Source organism: Caretta caretta, chromosome 2, assembly GCF_965140235.1.
Source record: "Caretta caretta isolate rCarCar2 chromosome 2, rCarCar1.hap1, whole genome shotgun sequence".
NCBI lineage: Eukaryota > Metazoa > Chordata > Testudines > Cheloniidae > Caretta > Caretta caretta.
In genome coordinates this window covers 117,377,233-117,397,028 of record NC_134207.1, presented here as the reverse complement: position 1 = coordinate 117,397,028, position 19,796 = coordinate 117,377,233, and the positions used below count along the sequence as shown (strand labels likewise).

Sequence of the window (19,796 nt, the reverse complement as noted above, 5' to 3'; positions counted from 1 at the left end):
GCATAGATTCTGGAGCACAAGAGGGCAGCCACCAATGAAAACTAGCAATGGGTGAGTCAGCCCAGTTAGACCCCTGGTTCCTGATAAAGATACCCCTGCTCCCCAATACAAAAGTCACAGACACCCTCTTCCCGCTGTGCGCCATACAAGAGATTCTCTCACACACACATGCTCCAGCTCCCCATACAAGAGAGAGACACACAAAGTCCGCAAATTACTCAACTCAGACGTTTCCTTTGCTGACACAGGAAATGCAGCGCTACTTCAGCGATGCATTTGATTTGGACGGTAGGAATCTTTTCCACATAAACAGAAAAATGTTCCCAGAATCACGACTTTATTGACAGTGGTGATGAGATGGTGATTTACTAATACACAATGCAAACCCTTCTGGGGGCATGCATGGTGGTCCAAATCAATCCCTGCTATGGCTCTATTAATGCAGATTCTTTTGTCTCTTTGTGCCTGTATTGGTTCTGCCATTTATAACAGACTGTACCTATTAGGCACTGGTGCCAGCTTTGGGTGCAGCGCAGCTCTCTACTATCTTAGTAGAAGCTCTAGGAAAATTACCCTCCGGTAGGAGCAGTACTTGTGCAGTCTGGCCTTCCCTCTATGGCTGCCTAGTTCTGCCCCTGCTGGCTTAGAAGGGGGTGTGACCACACCTCAGCCTTACTTCCTCGCATTGCCCGAGGGGAAGCCACCAGGCCTCAGTCCCTCCGAGCAGGAAAGTTTGCAGCGATAGTCGTGCCTAACCCGTGAGTGCACGCGAGGGGAGGCTCCCTGCACGCTGCGCATGGTGGGTGGGGGTGAGCGCGTAGGTCATCCACACCCGAGAAGCCCGCTGCTGACTCTGGGGACGAGCAGTGTGGAGCGGACAACAGAGAGAAACCATCCATAGAAATGCAAATAGCTAGCCGTGGCTCCCAGCTGTTAATAAAAACAGCCACACAGTTGCACAAGGCGGCAACTCGCTGGGAGGGGGATCTGCAATGAGCCGGTCATTCGGACGCACCGCTGCGCAGCTGGGAACAGCGCGCTCCGCTTCCCCTGCGTGGAGACACTCCCATGCGCTGCCTCTGATCGTCTCCCTGCCTCCCGGTGGTTGGGTGGAGCTGGGGGCCTCTGTAAAGGAAGAGCCCAGCCGAGCTCGTGTGTGTGTGTGTTGGCCAGGGGCCCCGCGCCCTGAGAGCAAGCGGCTGGGCTGGGGGCGGGAGTCAGATGCCGTGTGAACCTGAGCCAGACACAGGAGGCGAGGACAGGACAGAACCGGACGGGGGAGGGATGGGAGCGGCGGTGACTCCACGCCCAGGCTTGTTATTGTTTAAAAAAGCACCCAAAAGGTGTGGCTGCGCCTGTCCTGCGCCAGCTGGGAGGGACTAGACCTCACCACCTCCTCCTCCTCTACCACCTGCAGCAGCCCGGCTTTCCTGCCACTGCTGCTCCTACCTGGGCACCGCGGAGACAGACGCCTGCGCCCCTACCACGCTCTGCTTAGTTTTATACCCGGCCGGTGCCATTTCTCCTGCTCCCCTCGCTACTCTGCTTGGCAGGCCCCTCTTCTTCCCCTCCCGCTGAGGACAGCCGATCCGCCCCCCCCCCTTTGCACACCTGTGCCTTTGCAACCCCCCCCTTTGCACACCTGTGCCTTTGCAACCCCCCCCCCCATTCTGTAAGTCTGTCCCCCTCCTACCCTTCCTGGGCAGACGCTCCAGCTAGGGGCGCTGGCATTTCCCCCCTTCTCCTCCCCACCTGTCGGTCCCGCCCCCCCGTCCCTTTTTCGTCCTGGTGCTCGCAGCCCCGATCCCTGGGAGCCGGCCTGGCCCTGAATGACTCTGCCCCGATCGCTTTGTCCGCCCCGGTGCGTTCGCTGAGCCCCTGCCCGCCGCCGCGATGAGCATGAACGGCGAGTCCCACCCGCGGCTCAACACCATGTCCCGGATGGTCGGAGCCGAATCCGGCCCGGATATGCACTACGAGATGAACTCCCATGTGGTCGGCGGCGGCGGCGGCAGCAGCCATGCTACCCACAAAATGTACACCATCCAGAAAAGCTACGCACAGGACTTCAGCTCGGAGGGATACGGGTAGGTGCAGCCGAGGGCCGGCCGTGTGTCCCCCAACGGGATCGCGGGCGAAAAGAAAAAGGAAACCTTGCTAGGCAGAGTGGGGGGGTCGCGACTCAGTCCCAGAAGAGATCAGGCGCTGCAAATGAGTGGAGAACCTGCAGACATACCTCTTCCTGTTCCCCTTCAGGTACTCTTGATGCACACTGTGTAGGGGACGAGTTATTCCACCCAAACGCCTTTCTAACGCGAGTGAGCCTTGAAGTTTGTAACTTACTGCTACTTTTGCATGCTGGTTTTCTGCAGGCGATTCATTTCGCCTCAGTAGTTCCTTGTTTGTTTGTTTGTTTGGTACATTTGGGCAGGAAGAAAGGAGAATACTCCCTGCACGAAGAGGGAGTTATTTATAAGTTACTTATTCCATGTGCCGAACAAGGTCTGTGTCCTGGACGTTTATCTGTTAAAATATGAAACCGTTACCTTGCCAGTGCTCTTTGATTTCCCTTCCTGTGAAATACAAGAACATTTTTGGTTGTTATCCTCTCTGGCTCTGCAGACTTTCTTTTTACTCTCCCTTGGAGTGGAGATCTGGGCCTCTTCAGAAGCTGTTAGATAAAGCTCTTTAAAAAAAGGAGTACTTGTGGCACCTTAGAGACTAACCAATTTATTTGAGCATAAGCTTTCGTGAGCTACAGCTCACAGTAGGCATCCGATGAAGTGAGCTGTAGCTCACGAAAGCTTATGCTTAAATAAATTGGTTAGTCTCTAAGGTGCCACAAGTCCTCCCTTTCTTTTTGCGAATACAGACTGTTAACACGGCTGTTACTCTGAAACCTGTCATAAAGCTCTTTGCAACTCATCTACGCCCATGGTATTTTATTGCCTGTGGGCGAAGCAAAATTAACCATAACACAAAGAGAAGGTTCAGCAGCCTCTAGCCATCTCAAAATGGAATGAAAATAAAAAGAACCATTGAAAGACTGTGCAAACACTATAATAGGGAAAAAGAAAAGGAGGACTCGTGGCACCTTAGAAACTAACAAATTTATTTGAGCATAAGCTTTTGTGAGTTAGTCTCTAAGGTGCTACAAGTCCTCCTTTTCTTTTTTGCGGATACAGACTGACACAGCTGCTACTCTGAAACCTATAATAGGGAAGTGATTTTGTTGGGGGTTGTTGCTGTTCAGTACCCTGGAAGGGATCAAGCTGCCTTATTGTCTTTGTTGCTGTTTGGATGCATTGCTTTAAAAAAAAATATCGAAGGTTACCAAGTGCTATTTATTCTGTTTCTGTAACAAAGCCCGGCTTGACGTTATGGGGTTCTAACTCTGAGTTCGTATCCAGAGCAGGGACGTGGCAGGGTTGACAGCTTGTGTAGAAGTTTCCACTTTCGGCCGTATAAAGACTCCTGTAATGGCGTCGGTGTTGCTTATTAACGGGAGACATCAATCACTGTTGCTCTTAGCATTCTGTCAGGTGCTTTTAAGTAGTTAGGAAAAGCAAATTCGAGTGGATTGTCTAGGTGGACAAAAAGAGAACTAGTTTGGAGTTCACCTTTACTTTTCAAAATCCGGGTCCACTTTTTGTGAGTGCGTGCAGCTTGTAATACAGGACACTTTTTTGAAAACTGCATGTTGTGTAATTCAGAACCTTTTATCTCCTTTCCCCCACCCGTCAAATTCTTTGAAGAAAATCCTTTAAAATAATTAGTTGGCCTTAGGGTTGGTGGAGGCAGTCCAATAACAGAATATTTTCATAAACATTTCTGGTTTATTGTAACTGCTGTGAACCAGGTTTGAAGTCAACTCAGAGATTAGTACTATTTACAGCTTATTGTATTGGAGTTTGCTACTGTTTTCTAAGTAAGCTAATTTTTGTGAGTCCTTTGAGAGCAAGCAAAGAATAATTTTAATTATTACTTGGATCACTTTTCTACTTCATAGAGGGGCTTTCTCTGCAGGACTTAGGTACTAGTTAGAGCCACTACAATATTGGATAGTGAAAGCAGGAAAATCCCCCTAGTGTAGATGCAATTATACCAGTATAAAAGTGCCATATACTTGTACAGTCTGTTCTGGTTTGCTGAAGTGAAATAAACTATGCTGGTACAAAGCACATTATACTGATATAATGCTGTGTGCATATTAGGGCTTTTACTGTCATAACTATGAAAGTGAAAAATTACAGCTCTTACTGACGTCATGCCAGTAAAACTTTTTATATGTAGACCAGACCATAAATTGTGAAATCGCTTTTTATTAATTCTTGCATTTGTTTCTAATCTCTGCCAGCCATTACAATCTAAGGCCATGACCCTGTAATGGATTTCATCAGATTAGACCCCTGTACTCCCAAGAAGAATTTCTCTACATAGTTCAGTTTGTGAGTCTTGGTCCTAGTTGTCAAATTCTGATTTACTGAAGACTTTGAGAAACTATGGGCTAGAACTTGGCCCTACCAAATATTTGTAGTCTGGTCAAGGTGTATATAGAAAAGAGCTTTTCAGTTAATCCTTTTGGTTCGTGATTCACATGGCTGAAAAGTAGCATATATATTTTACTTCAATCATACATTGATATTGCCTGCATGAAAGATAAACCCTCTAAGTCAAATCCTGCTCTCAATTATACTTTGGTAAATCTGGAGTACCTCTATTAAAGTTATTGACTTCAGCTGAGTTCTTTGGCTATACAATGGTGCAACCCTGACTTACAGTAGAATTTGACCCTGTGATTTTTTTGATGGCACATTGTCTCATTTCTTCCCGGGAATGCGTGAAAGGAACTAGACGAGTATAAACAAACTGTATTGAATCAAATACCTCCATAAAATACATTTTGCAACTTGCAACTCTGCTTAGGTACATACAATCCTTTATTAGTGGGCCACACAACAGCAAACATTACATGTTTGTTTATTGTGAATTAGATGCCCAATCTTCTGGTTCTTAGTTTAGTTTATTTCTGATAAGGTGCCCTCACGTCATAATTAAAGATAATTGTTATTACAAACCAATATATTATTATTACACATATTGTAATAATATAAATTATAATATCTACTCATGTTTGAACTCTAAATTGCTGTATAACTGTAATAATACGATGTTTTACCAGTGGTGTGTAGCATCACTCAGTTGTGGAATCTTTTGATGGAGATCTCCTATACTTTAACTCCGAGATACACAGGCTGTGTTACATTCTTAAGGCTTATTCTGCCATCAAGAGCTCACCCACAAATCCAGTTAATAACATTTAATATAAGCTATGCATGTAAATTAATGGAAGAATACACTCCTCCTCTACTCTAGTCTGTCCTTTATGGGTTTTACCCCAGTGTAACTACATTGGCTTCATTGGAATTATTCCTAAATTTCTCCTGATTTGAACCAGAATAATTGACAGATATGAGGTTCCTTTAATTTATTTTTGTTTAACACTCATTTTAATTAAGCTTTTCTTTATTTTTTTAATAGTGGTATAACATTTCAATCTGGACTTGATTGAGAGTGCTGTCGTTAAAGGTCTAGCATCAACATCCTTTCATTTCTTCTTGACAGCCTATCCTTTGTTTTCATCTTTTTACTGACAAGGCCAAATCTTGCCAGGAGTTCAGACTAAAAATCCTCTTGACTCCATTGGGAGATCTCCCCATGGAACCTTAGATTTGGTCCCATTTTCATAAGATTTTGTGTCAAAACTTCATGTGAATGCAGGGGTGCTGGAACAATTTGTACAGTGGGGGTGCTGAGAGCCATTGAACCAAACTGTAAACCCTGTATATAATGGAAACCACTTCTAACCAGGGGGTGCGGCAGCACCCGTAGTTCCAGCACCTTTGTGTGAATGAGAAATTAATGTTATAAACAGAGAGATGAAATGCATTTGTCCAAAATGTTTGAAACTTTTCTCTTCAAAACATTGAACATCTTTACCCCAGTCTGAGGAATAATTCTTTGCAAAGGTTGATGTTTCTAAAATCAGTTAGGTGTTTAGCTGGGATGTGTCCAAAAGATATAAGGACATTTTTATTACTGTATAACTAGAAAATAATTAGCACCTGATCCTGCAGCTGTGCTGTTTGCAGAGCTCCCATTGAAATTGAGAGTTCTGCCTGTAGCAGGTCTGCAGGATCGGGGCCATAATCTATTCAGTCAATCTTATAAATGGCATTCAGGCTGGCAGTTTGTATGCCAGATTTCAGTGGAGATGTTAAACCTCCAAAACTGGGATTTTTTTAAAATGCAAAAGCTACTGTAGCTTAATCTTAAAATCAGTAGGGTTACATTTGGGGCCTCATCCTGCTGCTTTGGGGACTACACCCCTCCCCCTCTTATTTGCATTGAGTAACATCTTACTCACAGAGCAGTGTTAGGCACTCCCTACCCTTAGGGCTGAGTATGCTGTCTCTGCTGTATTCCCAGCTTCTGCTAGCCTGGGAACTCTGGATGAGCTTGAGTCCTGAATGTAGATACTGTTTGACAAAACTTCTCACCAGTTGCCAGTTCATCGGGCAATTGACTATCTAACCCTTTGCTATCTAGGGATAAAATCCAATATATTATGAAGGGAAAAAAAGACAGTGTCAAATTCTGCAATTTCACCTGTCATTTCGAAGATCAGATAAAAGTTCACTCTATAGCTAATTATCAGGCAGATAATACTTGGCTACAAATCCAAATTCACTTAAATACATGAGCTATTTTGAAAGTACTGTAGCTCACACGCCCAGCAAGTTGCAAGGGAGTGGGAAATCCACATACCAGACCTGAAGTAACTTGTAGGGTCTGGCAGAATAACAAACAGTACACTGGGAAGAAAAGTCTGGAGTTTCCTTTGTTCCTGCCTATCGAGCATTGCTGTGGTTTACAGGGCATTTGCTATACACTGATAAGATTGCTTCCCCTTCACTGATAATATTGCTACCCCTTCACAGTCTCAAGCTGTGAGTGAGGTGGGCCGTTGCTGTGACCAATAAAAAGATCAGACGATTGTGTTCTTTGCTTTCTATCAATTTGCCAAGTGCACATCAAACTAACAAAGCTAATTACTGTCTGTAGGTCAGCAAAAGAAAACCCACAGCAAGAAATGGGGTGGGCAATTGGGAATTGTTTGGGAAATAAGGAAGAAAAACAGGTTGTCACTTTTCATAACTCGCTCTTTACAGGAGAGTGGGTGAGACCACTTCCTTACAAGCTGTCTTCCTAGGAAAGAAGCCTTTTTCAAGTGATGTATTTAGTGTAGTTGTAGCTGTGTTGGCCTCTCTTTCAAGTGAGGCTTCTGCTAGAAGAAGTATATTTCCTGGATCTGCACACTAAGCTACAGCCTTTGGGCCCAATTCCATGCTCCTTGAGATTTAAGAATGGGAAAGACAAAGTTATGTGGGTAAGTGTTAGTGAAGCATATTCTACTTAGCAGATAAATAATGTGTTTAAGAAAATGTTGTTGTTTCTAAGGCTTAATCCTGTATGTTTTAACAGTGAAGAAACTCCCATTGAAGTCAGTGGGAGTTTTGCATACGTAAGGTCTGCAACTTGGGTGAAATCCTGGGTCCATTGAAGTTAGTGGGAATTTTTCCATTGACTTCACTGGAGCCAGGATTTCACCCAAGTCTTTCTTTCTATTACAGGATTAAGAGCTTTATCTAGCAAGGTACTGAGCCTCCTGAGCTGTGCTCCCTTAACTTCTCTTGAGTGGAGGATGCTTACCATCTCTCAGAAGTTGTTCAGCACCTCACAAGATGAGTCTGTCTGGTGAGGCTTCAATATGCAAAATTAGCATTTGTAACAAAAGTGATATATTGAAAACTCAGTTATAATATTCCTGATTTTTCATGCATTCGCCTTGGGAAACAAATCTTGTTTTATGGTATTTTAATTTTTGGTTACATCTGTTTGAATATTGTGACTAGATATGTAGCTACTTTTTTATATGCTCCTCTTCAAAATATCTCTCATTTGTATTTTCCTGTGAGCATATAAAATTTATAACACGCAAGTTACAGCTTTTGTTAGTATTTGATTGGAGTGCTTTTGTGTCCAAGTTCAGGACCACCTGTGACTAGCAGGCAGCAAATATAAAGCTGTTCAGCAGTTGTTTAAACAATGATGTATACATCACTTGCTCTTAGAATTTAGAATCCAGTTCAGGTTTTTATTAACTACTGCTGAGTGAGCATATCAAATAATACCTTGATGAATCTGTTGCTTGTTCAGACAAGTTTGAGAGAGTGGGGAAAAAAACATGATTTTTTTTTTCTCAAGTGTTGGCTTGTTGCATATAGCAATTGCTTGGGTCTTTGAACCTGAGCATAAAGATCATTTTAAAAACTTGTTTTAATTGTGAAAACAGGAAAAATTGTTTCTCTGGGGGGCCAACCATTGAATGCCTTCTTTAGGTGTCTTTGGCCCTTTGATGTGTAGCCTTTTACACACAGGTTTGGCCTTTTTGCATCCCTTCTGTGCTGCTGACCCCTTGGGTTCTGTACTGAGAACAGCTCAGCTGCCCTTGAGGATCAGGGCTTAAGTGTTTACAAAGGAGAAATCACTTCTTTTCAAAACCTATAATGTAAGAAATCTTTAGACTATTTAAATGTTTCTAATAACACTAACAATGAGCAACACTGGATGCTGGAGAAGAGGCTCAGAACTGTAAGCGAGTTCTTGCTTAGTGCAGCTCTGTTGCTGACTCCTTGCATGGCCTTGGGAAAGTGTCTCTTTCTCATTTAAAAAGTAATGTTTTCTTTTTTCCTCCCCTGGGAGTTGTGAGGATTGTTGCTAGTTAACAGGCATATATAGGATTGGGTGTGGGAGGTCCTGTACGTGCACAATTGAAAACATGGTTTAAAATCTAAGGATAATTAGTTAGGACCAGATTGAGACCCACCCTTCTGTGGGTGTGGGGAGCTGCTCATGAAATCTCCTGCTCCTGAACAAAGCAAGGATCACAACAGCAATCCCTGAGGAGCTGCGGCCTTGCTCCCTCATGGAGAACCAAGGACTAATGTAGTAGTGATGATCCTAATGAATGGAGCAAAGTGCATGCCTTCAATGCACAAGGAGAACTTTGAGGGATTCTGCCTCATTCCCTTCTGGTGCTCCTCCTGGAATGGTACTTGCTAGACTTTTTGCAAAATACACAACCCTGCCCTATGTTTTAAAAGCTGCATCTCTGCCCCCAAATCAAATTGTTCTGCTATACACAATACTTTTACATAAAAGCGCAAAATGCTCCTTTGCTGCTTTAGGATATTTTAATAACATGCTTTTGGAAGTCATGAATTCGCATCAGAATAAATATTCTTCTTTAAGGCTTTGAGATGTAATTAAAAATATGGATTTATAAATCATTCTAGACCTAAGGCCTGATTCGCCATTGCCAGACTCTGTTCTTATGCCAGTGTAATTCCATGGGTTTCCATTAACTTAAACAATGTAAAACTAGAATAATGGAATGGTGAATCAGGTCCCAAATGCATATTTAGTAAAAGTCAGTGCACTCTTGTTTTGGAAGTCCAGGCAAAAGACCTCATCTCTGATTTTTCCCTCTATCTAAATAGACAGGTTATTTGATTTTGACATTGTGAATCACAGGTTCATCTAGACTAAGTGAAAGAATGACTCCATATGTGATAGGGACCATCTTCGTACTGTGTGTGTGTACAATGTCTCGTGGAACGGGACCTTGATCCCTAACTGGGGACTCTGTGTGCTATCTCAGTACAAAATAACAACAACAATCCTTTATTTTCATATCTGGAAGTCTGTTTCATCTCAAACAGTCTCTGAAGATGTGTGTGTCAAAATGATGCTTCTGTAGCAGCTCGCTTGGTTTGAATCACATCAGGGTTAACTAGATCCTACATCCTTGTGAGGAACATAAATGGAGTTTGAGGAGCAGCCGTGTTTGTCTGTATCCGCAAAAAGAAAAGGAGGACTTGTGGTACCTTGGAGACTAACAAATTTATTTGAGCATAAGCTTTCGTGAGCTACAGTTCACTTCGTCGGAGGCATCGGATAAATGGAGTTGAGTGCGGAGTGTATTGGTCATTTGGATGAGCCTTTAAAAATCAAGGTTCTGTCTTCCATGCATGAATATTAAAGATGTCATATCACATTTTACAAGAAGTGGGATTTTGCCCTGATTTCTCTGGCCCAAGCTTCTCTTCCCAGCTGTTCATCCACTTGTCTGTTGCCTCCATCACAAGATTGGCTATATGATTGCTAGGCAGCATGATTGGGATTTTCGAAGGAATGCAGCCTTGTCCTAACTGTTCCTATTGAAGTCAAGAGGAGTTTTACCATTGACTTCAACAGGAATAAACTCCTCTAACTTAAGTAGGAGCAAAGAGTTAGGTCATGGCTGATGGTTTTTTGAAAATGCTACCCTGTATTGCTTATAAAGTACTTTACAGTTCTAGAGAGTGAAAAATATTATGGTGTATTAATGTAAGAGATTGCAACATGTTGATGAAAAATCATAGTGATATTTAATCCTTGATATCATAAGAGGTGGTATACATTTCAACAACCGGTTAGATTTGCTTGCTGCCACTGTTGTAGAGTTTCTGTGTCAATCAAAGTGGGTTTAGGCATTATATTAGCTAATATTTCTAACGAGTTCTCAGTTGAAAGTTCACTTCCATATTCTTTTAGTTTTAAAACAGGAGGGACATTTTTGAATGTGAGTGCATGTTTGTGCAGAAAAATCCTCTGCAAAGGCCAGCTCCTTGGCTAGTGTAAATCGGCATAGCTCCATTAACTTCTTGGAGCTACCCTGTCTTACACCAGCTGGGGCTGTTGCACCAAATAGCTACACCTGCCTGGCGATTCTATGCAGAGCTATTTTTGTTGCACTTCACCAAAGCAAAGTTTTTATTTCTGGAGTTAGTCTTTCTAAATTTTTAAAGTGAAACTGATGCTGAAGTACAGAAGCTCGTACTTTCAGATACAGGGATCTTTTTCTCTAGTCAGTGCATGCCACAGTTAATGCACACATACGTGTAGACTTCCTGGATTTATACTTGTTCTTCAGTCTTTTAAATGGTTGTAGTAGGTTAGTTTATTTGGAAAGGATTTTCTTCATCATCTTTGGAGATAATTAGACTGATATAATGGACCATTTGGAATTTTCATACATTCTTTGTGCCTTACCTCAGTTGGTATGCATCCACAGAGCTCCACTGAAGTCAAAGAAGCTATGCTCCTTAGCCCCAGCTGAAGATCTGGTCCTTACATAAAACTCCTGTGAATGTAAGGCATTTTACTTTCAGAGAGGGCACCTAAAAATCAGTAGGCAAAAATACTGTTCTTATATGCTAGTTTAAAAAAAAAAAACAAAAAACCAAAACTTGAAAAATGTAGGCCACTTAACAAGAATCCTCCCTTTTTATGTTTTGTCTTTTGAGTGCAAATAATTGCAGGTGCAATTGTTGTAATGTAGATTTTAGGGGGAGACAGGTACTTGGAGATCCAAAGACATCAGCTGAGCCCACAAAGAATTATGGCTGTAGAAAAGGAGCTTGGGTTAAAATCGAGTCCATGCTGTTTGGCTTTTCTTCAGTCTGGTTTGAAATACCCAGGAGTGCATATGGCCCAGATCCTGTGCTGCTGCCGAGCAGTGCATGCTGTAGCGTGGAAAGTTAGCTTTATGTCACCTTTGTGCTTCTCCAGTCTTGGGTTGTTTGTACTCCAGTTCTGGTCTCCTGGAATAACCTAAAGCCGCTTAGGCGTTGCTCTGAATTGTGCTGGCTGCCATTGGCTGTTCCAGCAGATGCTTATTGCTGGGGCACAGAGAAGCCCCAATCGTACCTCTTTGCCCCAACCACCCCTCCTTGGCTAGCTGCAGGGAGGTAGGTGCAATAGGAGCCGTTACAGCAGCTCTTCACCACTAAAGGATTTTCCTGCGCTAGAGTGATCCTCGTGTGTCCAGCTACAGCAAAGGATTTAGTGCCTTTTTGTGCTGGTGGCACAAAGCAGGGGAGAATCCAGGCCTGTATCCTTAGAGTTAGTATCTTAAGGCCCAGTTCTGAAAACCTGTTGTTATAGGGCCTAATCCAAAGTCCAATGGAAAGATTCCTGTTGACTTCAGAGGAGGTTCTCGCTCATTAGATGTCAGTGGAATTACTTGGGATGAAGATTTGGGTCTTTAGCAATTTGTAATGGGAAAATTCTATATACAGTGAGCATGGTACACAGAGAGCTGGGTTAGTACAGGAAGCATATACGTTTCTTACCGTCTCCTGGCAGTCGTTTATTTCTTTTTCAGTGGCAGGATATGTTGGAAATATAAACCTAGGAACAGTCTGAGTTTGTCTGGGAGCTGTGATTCCATCTGCAAGGGGTGGTTCCCAGTTTGAAGCACCTCACCCATGTTCAACTACCACTGCTTCGCTTTGGTGGCTGAATCGAAAGATAGGCAAATACTGACAAAAAAAAAAACCTGTACATGGGCACTATCTGGTCATTTGATCTATAGGTGAATGGCAATATACAGTAGATCATATGCAAATAATCACCCAAAAAGGAATTCCACTCCGACCCATCTACTTAACTTGGGCACCCATATTTAACACCTCAGATAAATCTAGTAGCAGGTTTTTGCTTAGAGCCCTGAATTTTTTTTATTACTATTATTATTTGGTAGAACAAGTGCTCATGCAGTTCCCTTACTGTAATGCCTTTAAGACATTGTGGTAGCTTCAAATATTACCTCTGATACAAGGATACTTGATGCACCTAGCCTCATGATTACGTTAAATTCAATAATACTTCACACAGGCAGTTGTGACACACATCTTCCTAGCTCTAATGTATGCTGTTCCATAGGAGAGTGTAGAAGGCCCGATCCTGCATTCCTTTTGCACTCCAAAGTTCAGGATCAGGCTCATAATGTATACAGATTTATGTGCTACTATTTGGTATAGACTATGAAGAATTTAAGGAATTTGTTACTCTTGTATGATGGGTATGTTCCCCTGCTACGGTCACAGATCTGTGCTAGAAGAAGAACTTTCTCCTTTACCAGGTGCCAGCTCCTCCCTTCTGCTTGGTCCTATCTTGAAGTTGTCATCAAGCCTGTGCTTCTAGAATTACAGCCTGTTCCCACAGAGATTGTTATGATGTTGCAGAGTCAGCATTCTGACTTCACTGCAGGATAAAATAGGAGGGGCAGAGTCAGCATTCTGACTTCTCTGCAGGATAAAATAGGAGGGGCAGATGCAGCATATTGATCTCTGGGAAGTCTGACTAAATTTATTGTTTCATATCACTGTCCTTAATTGTTGGGAATATGAATTTCTTACTTCCTTTGAAAAATGTATTTAAATTAAAACCTAATTCGTACTTCAAATTTCATTCTACTATTCCTCTTTTTCCCTCCCAGTCAAAATGGTACCGGTACCATGTCAAGACGTCAGAACACCATTCAGGATCTTTTGCAGAATTGTGCGGATTGCCTGATGCGTGCTGAACTTATAGTGCAGCCTGTGAGTCCCCTTTATTTTGCTTATCCTAAATGAATATTAACACTGTAGGTAATGGTACTTCAGAACTTTCACACAATTAACTTTGGTTCAAAGTTGAAATCCCACTTTCCCTCTTCTCACTGATCCTTTCACTTGTTCTGCAAAGGAAAGCTTGCCTTTTGTCTATTGTCCTGAAATACTATGTATCCTTTTCAGATCTCACTCTTGAAACATGTACCTTTCACTTCCGATTGACTTTTCATTAGAGCTGATTAGAAAAAAAAATTAATTCCAAGATTTTCTGATTAAGAAAAAGGAACACACTTTCTGTGAAAATTGCCATGGAACATTAATCACACCAGCTTTAATTTTCAATGTTCGACTGAGACCACTGTCAGGGCAAACCATCCCCCTAAATGGCGTGGCCACTTATATGCTCCCCCAAACTTTGCTGTATTTGTTCAGCAAAGTGTTCTGAGCTGCAGTTGCCCTGAAATTGAACCAGCCCTGTGCAAAACTGCTATATCTTGACTGGTAAGGAAGGGTATAAAACTAGGCTGAGGTCCCCTTAGCTGTCTCTTCTTAAATGTATCCATTCCAGTTCTGCTCTCCCCCAGTGTAAATGCAGAGTTGGTCAGTGATGTGCAGTGGAGTTATTCTGGATTTACACTGGAGTAACTGGGTTCGGTCCTGCCAGGTGTTGAGCACCCTGAACTCTGATTGAAATCAAAGGGAATTCAGGATGCTGAGCAGATGATGAGATTGAGGTCACGGAGATCTGAATTAAACCCACAATCTCTGCAGAGGATGTAATTAAATTTACATTTTAGGGCCCGTTGGGGGCACTAATCTCTTCCAGGAATGAACTCTCTGGTTCAGAGTTTTGTTTCCTTTTCTGAGTCGTTGCACATGTGTCCATGCTTTTGGAAATGTCAGTGCCAAAGCAAATACTGTCTCTTTCACCGAATATTATTTCAGTGGAGTTAAAACAAAGAAGTGCTTCGTTCTGGCTCTGTGCCACTTGTTGCACTGTTTAATTTTTATTCTTTTGGGGCCAAAGAGTGTGAAGTCCATAAGAATTTTGCCTGCCTAAAGGTGGAGGGGAAAAAATGCATGTTCAATTGTGACTGGTCCCATGTAGGGAGACAGGTCAGGGATCCTTTACCCCTTGTGCAGCAGCTGTCCGCATTCTGGTTTGTGCCTCTGAGGTAGCAATTAGTGTCAGCCTCCACAAGTTGGTAGGGAGGAATGTGAGAGGGGCTGGCCATGGCCTATCCTTGCTCTATCCCAAGTTAATAGCACTGGCCCCATGGAGGGTGAGTGCATTCTGTGATTTTCAGAAGGTATTTCGCTTGAATCAGGACAATGTCTAGCAATTCCCACTGGGGCACAGCACTTACTTATTACTCCCTTGAAAGTGCAAAGCATCCCTCCATAAGGTCATTGGGATTTGATTCCTGGGGTGAAATATTGGCTCTATTTAGGTAAATGGGAGTTTTGCCATTGACTTCCATGAAGCTAGGATTTCATCTCTGGTGTTTATAAAGACCATATGCATCCAAGTCTTTTCAGTGAAATTGTCAATGGACTTAGGCACAGTTCTTAACACAACAACGTGGGAAATGTGATCATTGTGGACAAGTATGGAGACATTTTTCATTTTGAGGGTTAGTATGGTGGTACCAATGCTGGATTCAAGGAAACCCAAGCTATGTGTACTAAGAGCCTATAATTTTTTTTTTGGAAGGATTTGATTTGTATCTTCAGTGCTGGCATTTTGGTATAGTGGGAAATAAAACAAAAACAGAGACATTAATTATTATTTAAAAGTATAATCACAGAAGAGGAGATTCAGAAGGAATTCCGAAATAGTCACATTTCAAATCATAATGTTCATTAATATTAATTTCTTATTTATTGATTGTTGACAGAACTGAAAGCAAAAAGTTCACCAGCTGTCTGAGTGCAGTGTGTCATACCTTTTAAATGTAATTGCTCCTGATAACAGATCAAAGCATTGTCTCTCTGTAAATAAATTACTGAGCTGGAATTTGTACAATTTATGATTTTTTTTTTCTTCTGTTTCTTTTAGGAATTGAAATATGGGGATGGCATTCAAATAAGCAGGAACAGAGAACTGGAAGAATGTTTTGCGCAGACTAATGAAAATATGGATATCCTCGATGGACTGATCAGAGAGATGAGGCAAATGGGCCAGCCCTGTGATTTGTATCAGAAAAGGTACTGCCATTGGTGAATTACAAGAGGAATGTGGTCCCATCACATTGTAAATAAACAGCCTTCTCATTATGCCTTCAGAGCTTTAAAAACCCAACTAGCAATGGGACAAATGATTGTGATCTTGTTTACACAAAAGTGTAAATCTGGAGTAACTCCACTGAAGTCGGTGAAATTACCCTGCTTTTATGCTGTAACTGAGATCAGAATCTGGTCCAGCATGCTGTCCTTATAGTACGGAATCTTTGGCACATGAAAGCACATACCATTTTATTCCTTTTTGTATGTGAATTGTGTCACACCTTGTGCATATAAAGCTGGGGGAAAACCAAGCCACCTAAGCTGTCAGAAAAGATAGCTTTCATGAGATTTGTGTGCTGTGTACACAGGCATTTCTGCAGCAGAGGCCAGCAGAAATAATTACTTTCCGTGTACGTATATGAGACTTGCTGCTGCATGTGGACACCACTGGGGTTTTTTTAGTGTGAAGCGTTAGCAAACAGGATTTAGCTCTGTCTGTTTGACCTACAGTAATGATCCTTCATTTGAGGATTGCAAGGATTTCCTTCTGAACCTGTCGTCGTCACTCCCCATTCAGTCAGAGGAACGAGTAAGGAGTGATATCCGGGACTGACTGTCCTTCTCACCAGACACAAATTTGCTGCCTCTGAAATGCTGACAGTTCCTGCTGCTAGAAAAGCAAGAGATCAGAAGATGGAACTAAACTCCAGTTCCCTTCATGCTAGGGCAGGGCAATACCACTCAATGGGCCTGGTAGCATTATACTTCTTATGATATATGTCTCAGTTGCTATTCTGAGATTTTTGTCAAGGTTCTGTTCCTCAGTCGGCTCATTTGGGGGATTTTCTTGCACACTTACTGGTTCAGTAGGAGATGGGAATTGCTTTATTTACATCTCTTCTGGTTATTTTCCTGGTTTATGCTAACTATTTCCTTTCCCTTTTCAGGCTTCTTCAGCTTCAAGAGCAAATGCGTGCCCTTTATAAAGCCATCAGTGGTCCTCGTGTCCGGAGGGCCAGCTCTAAGGGTGGTGGCTGCTATTCCTCTCAGAGCGGCTCAGGCTGGGATGAGTACACCAAACGCATCACCAGTGAATGTTTGGGCTGGATGAGGCAGCAGAAGGTAAATCTATCCTAAGCACAAATAGGGTGGTCAAAAATGGTGTAGCGTTGAACCTCACTTCACACTCAGTGGTGTTGTGGGAACCATCAAAACATTTTAAAAACCACTTGTGAGACAATGTTGCGTTGTCTTGTCTTTCTTTTTTCTTTTAATTGCAGTTCATTATATATATGTATTTTCATTGAAATAAAGACTAGGATCCAGAACCCTATGTAACAGGGAGAAAAGGTGGCTCCCAGATGGTATAACAATTTATTTATTTCAGATTAGTGCTCAGCATTTGCACTCTGCCTGCCTGCCTTTTTGCCTTCACATATACCTCAATGCCTCTGATTTGTACCGTATTTACCCACTGTCCAGTGAAGACCATCTGCCATGGTTTTATCCTTTTGGCCAGCATGCTGTAGCTAGTACCCCACTCCTGTATCTACATCCCAGCTAGAGTAGGAAAATAGCATTGCTAGTTAGAGGACTAAGTTTTCAAAAATGATTCCCTAAATAGCAGCATTTCAGATGTGACAAATGTTCAAAATGTACCCCGGCTGCATGTGCAATATTCACATTTGTCTGTATAACCAGGTAGCTGTGTACACAAGTTGCTAAAAACACCTGTTATAACCTCGTAGTCTGGTTCTGTGCTGATGAGGTGGTTACCCTATTTTTATGACTTGATATATCCCTTTGAGTGCACCCATTATCTGGATGGTGGGAGGTGTGGGAGAAAATGGCTGCAATTGGAATTTGCACCAATCCAGCCTTGAAATTTGGATTTCTATCTTTCTTTTCCAAAACCAAGAACTATTTAATCTGCTTTTATGATAATACTTACGGCTACGGCCCCCTCTTCCTAGCTTCTGTTTAGTGTTTGCCAGGTGGCTTTTTTGCAAACCACATGAGGAAAGATAAGCTTCTTGCACACACCCTTCAATCCTTCACACCTGTGTGAATACCAGTCACTCTCCAGTGCTGTGGGTTCTGTAATAGCTCTAGTACACAGACAGAGGCATGTTGTAGGGGTGGGTGGGGAAGTGGAGATGCACTAGCATTGTGCCTGCAGAGGCCAGGAGTAGGTATGATTCCTCCAAACATGCTGTGGGAGGAGCACACTCACTGCTAGCCCTTGTTACAGTTTAGGAAATGGTGTAGCTTGCACGGGGGGACTTCCAGCTTCAAGCCAGTGTGAAGACCAGAGCTCACCCACCAGCCATCGTACTTAACACGGGACACCCCATTCAGACAGGCTTACCTGTATACAGAGAGCACAGGCTTTCTGGCTGCATCCTGCATAGAACCTGTAGAGGAAGAAGAGGGTTCACTCCCCATGCCAGTTCCCTTAGCTTACCCAGGCTGGGGCGGCCATCATTTGGCCCCTTAGCACTTTTTTTTTTGTTTGACAGTTCACATTAGTTTTGAACTCTTCCCTGCTCCCTGTACTGCACAATACATACTGTATTTCACTCCCCTGGAGTCTAGGATCTATTATGCAGAGCCCAGCTACAGGACCAAGGTCATGTTTCCCCTAGTAATATGATACATGGGAAATCATTCACAGCAGCTGCTGCTTTCTGCCTGTGCTTTATTTTTCTTTCATGGTGGTTTGTTGGTAGGAGAATCAGATGCTAAATATCCCAACTGACTTTCCATGGTGAACAGAGGGGCAGTGAGCTGGAATTCAGCCACCCCTTATTTACACACAGGCAATCACATACGGTTGCTGCTGCTTCAAACACTTTGGGCTTTAGCTGAAATGAAAAGGGTCAAAGTCCTGTGTAACTTCTAGATGGCCGACTGTAGAAAATGGCTTCCTTTGTTGGAATCTTTCCAGCTCTGCCTAACCATGGGTGTGGCTCAGGATAACAGGTACTGTAGTAGTAATTGTATTGCAATGCTGAGTCATAGCGATTTGGTTCCAGACTAATAATTACCTGATGTGATCTCCGCCCAAGAGTGATATGGGTATGTATTTGTATGCACAGACACTACGTATATACATATCGATATCTCTCTCAGACTGAGATAATATTTGGCAATTATCAGCGTGGAACCAAATCTCTATATATAATATAGAAGAAGCCAAGTATCAAAAGAAGTGATTTGGCTGTGTTTTTACAGTTGGAAGCATAAAGATTTTGATCATCCTTGTAATGGATTTAATGGACTTTGGTATTTAAAAATATTAAAACAAGGAATTGTGATCCTTGCTGTCAGCTTTTGCCTGGGTTCAACGTTTTTCAAAGAACATTTCTAGAGATTTTCCCTCAACATTGCAAGCTTCCCAAATAGAAATGTTACCAATTGGTAAGGCCCCACCAAATTCACGGCCATGAAAAATGCGTCACGGACCGTGAAATCTGGTCTCCTCCCATGAAATCTGGGTCTTTTGTGTGCTTTTACCCGATACTATACAGATATCGTGAGGAGACCAGCATTTCTCAAATTGGGGGTCCTGACCCAAAAGGGAATTGCAGTGGGGGGTTGCGAGGTTATTTGAGGGGGGTCACGCTATTGCCACCCTTACTTCTGCCCTGCCTTCAAAGGTGGGCAAATGGAGAGTGGCTCGGAAGGTAGCTCCCCACCAGCAGCAGCGCAGAAGTAAGAGAGGCAATACCATACCATGCCATCTTTACTTCTGCGCTGCTGCTGGCCGCAGCTCTGCCTTCAGAGCTGGGCTCCCAGCCAGCAGCCGCCACTCTCCAGCTGCCCAGCTCCGAAGGCAGCGCCGCCGCCAGCAGCAGCGCAGAAGTAAGGGTAGGAGTACTGCAACCTCGGCTACAATAACCTTGTGATTCCCCCTTCCCCCCCAACTCCTTTTTGGGTCAGGACCCCTGCAATTACACAGTGAAATTTCAGAGTTAAATAGCTGAAATCATGAAATTTACGATTTTT

General features: G+C 42.9%; 1 protein-coding gene across 3 annotated transcripts in view; it reads left to right on the top strand.

The window, feature by feature from the left end:
• The first annotated feature begins 1,309 nt into the window (after positions 1-1,309).
• DSP (desmoplakin) overlaps positions 1,310-19,796 on the top strand; it is a 50,762-nt gene continuing 32,275 nt past the window's right edge. The window contains exons 1-4 of one of the 3 annotated variants that reach the window (XM_048839802.2): positions 1,310-2,087; positions 13,448-13,550; positions 15,622-15,770; positions 16,736-16,910. In XM_048839802.2, coding sequence (XP_048695759.1) covers positions 1,894-2,087; positions 13,448-13,550; positions 15,622-15,770; positions 16,736-16,910 — 621 coding nt within the window. In that variant the 5' untranslated portion in view covers positions 1,310-1,893. Of the gene's footprint in view, positions 2,088-2,173; positions 2,257-13,447; positions 13,551-15,621; positions 15,771-16,735; positions 16,911-19,796 lie in introns of those variants that run through there. The other 2 variants (XM_048839803.2, XM_075125386.1) reach the window with 2 other exon arrangements.